The sequence below is a fragment of the Rissa tridactyla genome, chromosome 13 (assembly GCF_028500815.1).
Source record: "Rissa tridactyla isolate bRisTri1 chromosome 13, bRisTri1.patW.cur.20221130, whole genome shotgun sequence".
NCBI lineage: Eukaryota > Metazoa > Chordata > Aves > Charadriiformes > Laridae > Rissa > Rissa tridactyla.
Window position 1 is genome coordinate 9,152,497 of NC_071478.1, and position 9,072 is coordinate 9,161,568.

General features: G+C 43.8%; 1 protein-coding gene across 4 annotated transcripts; it reads left to right on the forward strand.

Moving 5' to 3' along the window:
- The first annotated feature begins 415 nt into the window (after nt 1–415).
- On the forward strand, nt 416–8,896 carry PUS1 (pseudouridine synthase 1). 4 transcript variants are annotated; one of them, XM_054219875.1, is made up of 6 exons: nt 416–501; nt 979–1,203; nt 2,656–2,793; nt 3,497–3,599; nt 3,864–4,561; nt 6,953–8,896. In XM_054219875.1, the coding sequence occupies exons 2-6, from the start codon at nt 988–990 to the stop codon at nt 7,001–7,003; spliced, it is 1,206 nt and encodes a 401-aa protein (XP_054075850.1). In that variant the 5' UTR covers nt 416–501; nt 979–987; the 3' UTR covers nt 7,004–8,896. The 4 variants fall into 4 exon arrangements, with proteins under 4 accessions (XP_054075850.1, XP_054075848.1, XP_054075849.1 ...); XM_054219873.1 differs by lacking the exon at nt 416–501 and adding an exon at nt 512–716; XM_054219874.1 differs by lacking the exon at nt 416–501 and adding an exon at nt 512–689.
- The last annotated feature ends 176 nt before the right edge of the window (nt 8,897–9,072 follow it).

Consider the following 9,072-nt stretch of genomic DNA (forward strand, 5'->3'; position numbering starts at 1 on the left):
GCTTTCTAAATCTCAGAGAAATATTTGTCACCCGGCCAGATGCTCCGGGAAGGCCCAGGCTCGCTGTAAGGAGCCAAGAGGACCGGGCTGTGGTGATGATGGGGACGTGTTTGGTCCTGCCAAATGAAGGCACTCCGTTACACAAAGGCACTGCCCGACCAGTGACCCTTTAGGGGGGACCTTCGTCCCCGCACTGCGAGGCCTGCCGGAGCCGCTGCCCGCGAGGCGCCGCAGGGATCCCCCCGCTCCGGCTCCCGGAGGCCCAGTGCAGCATTCGGGGCTGCGGGCACCGCTGCTACCAATCCAACGCCCGGCCTCGGCCCGGGCCGCGCCGCCGGTCCCCTCAGCGCCGCCGGTCCCCTCAGCCCCGCCCCGCGCCCCTCACCGCGCCCCTCACCGCGCCCCGCCCCTCACCCGCCGTGTCCCCGCGCGGCCGCCGTAGGCCGGCACGTGGCTGTCCCGCTCCGCGCGCGCGCGGTGCCGTCGCTCCACAGCGCCGGTGTAAGTGGCGGCGGCGGCGGCGGTGGGAGGCCGGGGCTGAGGGGGTGGCGGTCGCGGCCTCTCTCGCCCGTCGCGGCCTGCGCTCGGCGACGATGTTGCAGCTGCGGTGGGGGCTGAGGTTTGCGAGCTGCGGCCTCTCCGTCGCGGGGAGCGCTGCGTGCGGCGGGCCCCGCCGCCGGCTGCCCAGCGTACGTCCCCGCCGCGGCCTTGGGGAGGTGGGAGAGGCCGGCCGGGCGGGCCGCGGAGGGAACCGGCTTCGCTTGCCCCTTTCTTACCCTGCCGGTGTCCCTGCGGGCCGGGCTGCGGTGGTGGCCTCAGGGGCTGTGACACGGGCTCGGGGGTAGGGGGGGTGGGCGCCCTCCCTGCCTGCAGCGCCTTGAGCAGCCCTGGGTGCCCCCGCTGCTGCGCCGGGGCGCGGAGCTGACGCTTTTTGCCTCATTTTCTTGCTGAGTCCTGTCTGCTGTTCGTCCCTGACAGGTTCTCGCAATGGCTGAGGATCAGAGAGCAGTGGTTGCCAGCCAGACCAAGAGACTGAACAGCAGCGGAGAGGTGGTTGAAAGGCTGGAAGAGAACGGCCATCAGAATAAAAGGCTGAAGAGCGATGCGGATGAGGAAGATGTGGAGGATCAGAATAAAAGGTTGCCCAAAAGGAAGATTGTGTTGTTGATGGCATATTCAGGGAAAGGCTACCATGGGATGCAAGTATGTGGTTTGGCAAAACAACGTGGCCTGCTTTTTGTTTGAAATCTGTTCAGTTTATAACTGTAGTCGTGGTTTCTGAGTAGGGAAGCAGTTTTAGTTTGGAAAGCTGGGGCAGGAACAGTGCACGCCTGGGTTCAAATGGCTTGGTGGTAACTTGAATTAAAAAAGCCAGTGGTACATTTCTGATAGTTGGTGATTCTAGGGAGCCTGCTTCAGCAGATCTTTCAAAAACTGCTGCAGACAAGGCTCTTGAGGAGACTGAAAGCACAGGCACTGCAGTTCTGTCAAAACCTGAGGCACTGTCTAGTGATCCCCTTCTGACCACTGCTCCAGCTTCTGGCTGAAGCTTTACATTTCAAAGCAAGTGGGCTAAGTTTCTTTTAGGTTAGACCTCAAGCTGTCTCACTGCATGCAGATTCCAGAGAACTGAGGTGCATATTTGAATGAAACAAATTTGCATCTATGTTGCTGTCTCTTGTACTTCTAAAAAGATTATTTGTACCTGAAGACATTTTAAATTCTTCTTATTCTGATGCACTCTAACAGGGTGGCTTGTAGCCGTTTAGAAACAGGAAAACTGCTGCATGACTTCTGTGTTTGCGTGTGGAAGAAAAGGGATATTGCTTTGTTACAGCACCAGCACTTGTAGTGCCCCGGCACCACGGTCTTATGGTACACAGTACTGGCAGCAAAAGGATGATGTTGCTCCATCTGCTGCTCCTCTCAGCGTACTGCAAGCTCCATACATGCTCTTTAAAAGCTCTACAGGATAATTGATAAGATTGCACACAGACAGGGAAGGGAATCTCTCATGCTGATGCAACAAAGTAGATTTGTTCAACAGCAGTAAACCTACTGCTTGTGGGCATATCCGTGTAAGTGCCTGTTGGCTTTACTGCTCTTGTAATTGAACGGTTTATGTTGAGGGTGTGTGCTTTGAAGTCTTACACATGAGTGGAGTTGTGCATTTCCGTTATAGCTCATCTGTGAGTGCAGTGCAGAAGTCACCAGAGAAAACCATAGTCTGCATTATACAACAGCTCAGGTGAACTGAGCCAAAGAACCCAATCTAATTTCTAGAAGCAGAATTTGCAGGGGCTAGGTGTAGAGCGGCAGTTGTTAACTTGCAGGCACTGGAACAGTATTTAATTGGTGCTGTTTTATGCAGTTGAAGGAATCATCAAAAAACTCCATTGCAGAAGTATTGCACAGTGAAATTATTAGAAACGATCTTGCAATAACAGTAAAAGGTAAATCAGAATGTAGATGTTTTATTAACACTGTCTGGTAAAGGATATTTAGTAGTTTTAGAGAATGGCAGGGCTTTAAGGGATGTGAAGGGATTAAAGAATTTCACAACAATGATTAACAAAATTTTTTAGTTATCATCTTCAGTTATCCAATTATTACTATTTGTTCTATTTCTTATTTTTACTGTATGTCCTCTTTCAGAGAAATGTGGGATCTTCACAGTTCAAGACAATTGAAGATGACTTAGTATCTGCCCTTGTTCAGTCAGGCTGCATCCCAGAAAACCATGGGGAGGATATGAAGAAAATGTCATTTCAGCGGTGTGCTCGAACGGATAAGGTACATTGGTTAGGGCCTGTGCTCTCAGAAACTCTGATGTACCCCTGCCAGTGCTACTGGGATTGACTGGTAAAGCATTGTCTCAAGTGAGATCCAGTAGCAAATACCATTCACAGTGACTGTTGTTTGAAACTTCGCTTTTCATCCACTACTAAACTTAAGCACAAGCAAATATTTAGAAAGTGCAGGATGTTGATTAGATGGTGTTTGTAAAGCTGGTGCTTCACACCTAAACTTTGTGTTTGTCACATTCATCTGCTTCAGCCTGTCAGCTTGCTGCTGCTGCTCATTGTTGTTGCTGCCTGGTTGATACAGTGCTTGAGAGTTTAGCTGCATCTCGGTTGTTTTTAAGCCCACCACAGTGGGGTTCTAAGTCTGAACTGGAGTTCATGGCTGATCTTATGTATAAGTCATTTCAGTTGGTGCTTTACTTAACAGCAGTCAAATACAGTGAGATGTCATGGAAGGGAGTGCCATGTTCTGCTATCTAAGATTCCTAAGGTGCTGTAAGGCTGTACAGCACCAGCAGGAGTAGTCTGACTTGGATTTCTGCTTGTGGCCTTGCCTTTGCCTCGCTTCAGCCTGAAATGACCAGTGAGAAAAAGGAATAAACTTGTTCTTCAGCTATTTCAGTTCTCCAAGTTCTGTCCCAAAGCTTCCAAGGTACATAATTATGTGTTTGTGTGTTTTATGGTTTTTATAGGGTGTGTCTGCAGCTGGACAGATTGTGTCGCTAAAGGTCAGGCTAATAGATGACATCTTAGAAAAGATCAATAACCATCTGCCTTCTCACATCAGAATTCTGGGTAAGGATACTGGAATGGGCAGAGAAAATGTTTTCTAAGAGGAGCTTTCTCCTGCGGAAGGTCTCTCCCTTACCATTGTAATTTTACTCATAAGCGGTTTAGTTTTAACATAAATCCATATGTTTTTGTTAGTTTGGAATTAGGGTCCTATAAATCTATCTTTTGATTGTATTTTATTTTAAAAATACTCTTGTTGGCAAGAGCGAGATTACAATCAGGTTGTAACCTACTGATTCAAAAACCTAATGTCACTTTTAAAACAAGGTCTGAAGAGAGTCACTGGGGGATTCAACTCCAAGAACAAATGTGATGCCAGAACCTACTCTTACATGCTGCCAACATTTGCCTTTGCCCATAAAGACCATGATGTGCAAGAAGAGGTTTATCGACTGGACAAAGAGACCCTTGAAAAAGTCAATAAACTGCTTGCGTGCTATAAAGGAACACACAACTTCCACAACTTCACATCTCAAAAGGGACCCAGGGACCCCAGTGCCAAGCGGTACATCATGGAGATGTACTGTGGAGAGCCATTTGTGAGGGAAAACATAGAATTTGCGGTGATCAAAGTGAAAGGTCAGAGTTTCATGATGCATCAAATAAGGAAGATGATTGGGCTGGTGATAGCTATTGTGAAGGGCTATGCTGCTGAGTCTATCATAGAGCGCAGCTGGGGAGAGGAGAAAGTAGATGTCCCCAAAGCCCCAGGACTTGGGCTAGTCTTGGAAAGAGTACACTTTGAAAAATACAACAGACGTTTTGGAAATGATGGGCTGCACGAGCCACTGGAGTGGACAGAGGAGGAGGAGAAGATTGCCGTTTTCAAAGAGCAGTATATCTATCCTACCATTATCAACACAGAAAGGGAGGAGAAATCCATGGCAAACTGGCTCAACACCCTCTCCATTCATGACTTCAACTCTTCTGCTGTTGGGATGCAAGCTAACAACAAAAATTCAAAGGTAATCATTGAAGCCATTATTTTTTCAAATGGAAGCTGTCAAGTTGAAGTGGCTCTTCCCTTAGTAACACTTTTGTTTTCCATGAATATGCCATGCAAGATTACAGTCAGCTGGAGTATGAAATGTGTATTTGCTTTTCCATCTTAGTGCACTTGATGATAGTGGAATGAACTATACAACATGCGATTTTGCAGGGTTTTGCATGGGGCAGTTGAGGGAGGGAGGAAGGAATGCTTTAAAGCACAGGCCAATTTGCAGAATCTTAAACTGACAACAGAAATTGCAGACACATTACCAGGCTTTGTGATTGCGAAGCTGAGATGAGTTTTCAGGTTGACAATTTCCCTTTAAATACCTGCTGGCTTTTTGTATTCTCTGATTTTGGGCTAATTCTTTCTTTGTGTAATGTCCTGTTCACTAGATAAGGTTTGGAATCAGGGGGAAATTTAGGACCAGCTTTTTAAAGTAAATCTGCCACCAGCCCAAAATGGGCCATCAGAACAACTCCTACTGAGTAAAATGGGATATTGTGGAATCTGATTTCTGACAACAGGAACTGCTGTTATCTGTAAGTTGCAATAAAACAAAGGTGTAGAATACATTTTTAACAAAAAGAAAATTTCAAGTTAAAGAAATTTTTTTTCCAGTTGAGATGTAGAATAGCCTCACAAGAAAAGAGTAGAAAGATGTTTGGGGTGTGCTAGAAGTAGGTTGGAAACCACATGCGGAATCTTGAGTCAAACTCCCAATGTATTTCTTTAAATTGACAACCACTGGAGTGATGTAGAATACAAGTCCCTGATCAACCCGGTCTAACTTTGAAACAAGCCCTGCTTGAGTCAGGGCTTGGACTTGATGACCTAAAGATACCTTACAGTTCTGTATGTAATTCAAGATTTTCTTGGTCGGTGGTCTGGCAAATCCTTGAAGGACGAATGATGGGCAGGACTAAAACTTCTGTGTAGTGCAACTCAGAAGAAAATAATAACCTTTTTTTCATATAATGTTGTCGTTAAAATTAGCTTTATTTTGTGTAGGTAATGATCTTGCTCTGAAAAATGTTAGGTTTAATACTGTCGCTGCCATTTTTTTGTTGGAGTCTGCGAAGGAGTTTCAACGTATAAAGTAAAATTTACAGCCTTGTTGAACAGTACAGGCAAGATACCAGAAATTTCTCAGGGTTATTTTTGTACTTGTGGTAATTGTTTGTGTGAAGTATTGTGCTGTATGAGGACACTTGTGACAGGAGGTTATGACAAATGCCACATTAGTGTGGTTAAATGGGACCCAAGGAGACCATGTGGTGCGGAGTCCTCACCTGACTCAGGGGTCTTCATGATAACGCTGACAGGACTTAGGTGCTGACAGGTTCAAAATCACTGATGTATTGCTAGCAGGAGGCAGCTCTGCTTGCTTTAGATAAACTCCACCACATACAGTTTTGGCATCACAGTTAGCACAGGCTGTCTGGAGAAGGATAAATAAGGGATGATATGACAGACTCCTTTGAGATTTTGCAGGCTGTTTGCACTTCAATGAGCTGTGCTTGCTGTTACAAAGGCAACTGTCTAAGTCTCTCAGAATTTGTTTTGTAATAGGATATTAAATTGTCAATGTTAAATTCGTGGGATTTGGAGGCTTGTATGTTTTCAGCAGTGGTGGTGAGGCAAAAAAAAAAAAGGGAGTAACTACAGGCATATTGTCATGTTAGCCTTTCTTTATAAAATCCTTTGATGCCAATTGTATCAGTCAAAACACTTGCTTCAAAAAGTTACGTAAACCCCCAAATTTATCACACCATATTGACTTACTCCTGAAGGAGTGGCTCCCAGTTAATAACTCAAGACTTCAGTTTCCTTGGAAGTTGCTAACATTTATATTATTTCCCTGGTACTACTTTGTACAACTGACTTCATTTTTAAGCAAGTATTAGTGAGCCCTCGCATATCTCTAACACAGTTTGGATAGAAATTCTCTGCAGCAGAGAAACAAAATTCTCAAATCTGGCTTTAGACAATGTAAGAAACAGCATTTGAGGGACTTGCATGAAAAAAGCATTTGTTAACTTCTCTCACCTGTATTTATTTTAAACATCAGCATTTCATGCTATTATCCCACTTTTAAGTTTCCCACATACTGCAGGTTGTAATCATGCAGTTGTAAATATAAATGAGAAGAAATTTCTTCTGCTGGTGAGTGTACTCCAATGTAACTTTTTTTTTTTGCTACAAGAAGCATCATTTACTATCACAGAAGTTTGTTACAATAGATGGGTCTAAGACATGAAGTTAGGATCTAGCCCCATTTTCTTACGCTTTTGGAGAAGTTTAAAGTCAGTGTCTCTAGATGTAAATGAAATACTGACAAACCATTTTCCATTTTGCTTTACAGAACAGCAGTGATCTCGAAGGCAGCGATGGTTGTGATGATGATTCTGACTGAGCCAGTAAGTGGCTGGACATGGGACCCTTACTGCTTGCAATTCTCTTTGTCTACAAAAAAAGTGGCCTTCCTAAATCCAAGAACCCAGTAAAGCACGGGTTTGTGTGCTTGCAGAACAAGAACCGGATGTCCAGGAGAAACTGGGTGGGGAAGACAGTGCAGTAAAAATGTAAAAGAAGCTTTTTATACCACTGACTTATTCACCTGACTGATATACTTGAAAATAGCATAACGAGAAAGAAGCTTTCTAAAAGGATCTTGTAATGCAGGATATCTTAATTGCTATTTGAATCATGTTTTTATTATATGTTTACCTGGAAAATAGTATTTTAAATATGTATAATCTCTACATAAAGATGGGGTGAATCATTTTAATATACTCTTTTTTTATTATTATTATGAAGTTATGACTCCATGAACTTTTGATTACTTTTTTAATTATTATTATTTTCTTCACCTTTACTTAACCTGATCTCTTAAACATCATTAAGCTTTTATTTTCCGTGTCATCCATGGCTTTCCTGTGGAATAACATGCATGGGTTAGGAGCTCATTATCGTGCTGACTGCTGTGAATTCTTTTTGGTATCAAAACAAATTTTCAGTGTTTTCTAAAGCTTTGCAAGTCTAAAAGAAATGGTTCCTTACTTAGTGAGAGGTCTTAATTTGGGAACGTGGACCGAATCATTTATTTTGAGTCGAGACCTTTTCTTTGGGAGATGTCATCCTCCCAGCATTGCCCGCATGCTTGGTCAGACTCAAGAGTATAGATCCGCAGCCACGTATGTAATTGGGCCTCTTCTACCTGAGGTGTCATTTCACAGACCTGTAGTTGAGATGTGGGGAGAAAGACGTAAGTTAATTGTTAGGACTGCAATGCAAAGTGTGCAGCCATGAAGGTTCTAGCGTTGCCTGTGGTGGATCACTAAATATGTTGCTGCTAGTTTAGTATATCTTGTTTTAGTAGAAACTTATCTAGCCATCTGCTGGATTTGGGGTTGAATCAATTTAGCACACATGAAAAGAATGGTGCTGACTTCCTCTGGGCTTTAATCAAATCTGCCTTCACTTTGTGCGTGTGAACTCTTAATTCTCATCAAGCTTCTCGGAACAAAGGAATGTGTGCAATGATGCAGGAAGCATATGTCTGAGGAATGTCTTCTCTTGGGAATAGACTTTAATTTTCTGTGGTTTGGGGTTCCGCACGCTCTGGAGTTCTTGCTCTTCATTCCCCAACTGGTTTGACTTCGGTTCTTGTTTCTAACTCTCTGTGGAGGTGGTGGAAGAAAAAACAAGTGAAGGCAGCACCTTTCCTACCCTCCCTGCCTGTGGAACGCTTTTGGAAGGGGTAGAACAAGACTCTGCAAACGTTCGTGTGTGAGTACAAGTGCTTGATGTGCTTCCCTGGCTGGGTCTGCATGGAGACTTGCTTTGTAATATGGTAGTTACTGAATACAAGGAGTCAATTCTTTGTTCCTTCATTCAGCCGTTTCTGGCCAAAGCCCCGAATTTTATGGCTGCTCCTGGAATTTTTTTTTTTTGCCAGAGCACAGCTGTCCCTTAAAAAGGGATTTGTTTGTTTATTTTATCTGGGTTTTAGTTAGTGGTTTTTATTTTATTGTGAAGGCCTTGCTCCATTTTATCAGAGTGAGTGTATAAAAGCATTCTGGACTCTTCCTGGAATTTCGTTTATATCCCTTTCTGGTTCATGTTGACCTAGTCTGCATTAGTCTTCTATCTAAAGCCCCTTCTATGCCTTTCAGTCTGAGAAAAACACCTTTATTGGCCCCAAACCTGACAGAAATTCTCGTTGATTTCAACTGAGATACGTATTTGTAGCCTTTGGAGAAAACATAACAAAAATAATAATAATAATAAAAAAGGGTATTTCTTACTTCTGGGTATGTCTGCTGTTTTATTTCATGGGGATTATTAACTTGGTATTTCAGCTCTGTTTTCGGTGCAGGAGCTGAGTAAAAAAAAATTATTAAAAAAAAACAAAACAAAACATAGAGGTGGTTTAAATTCTAAAACCGACTCTGAAAAGGCCCAACGCTGAGCTGTGTTATG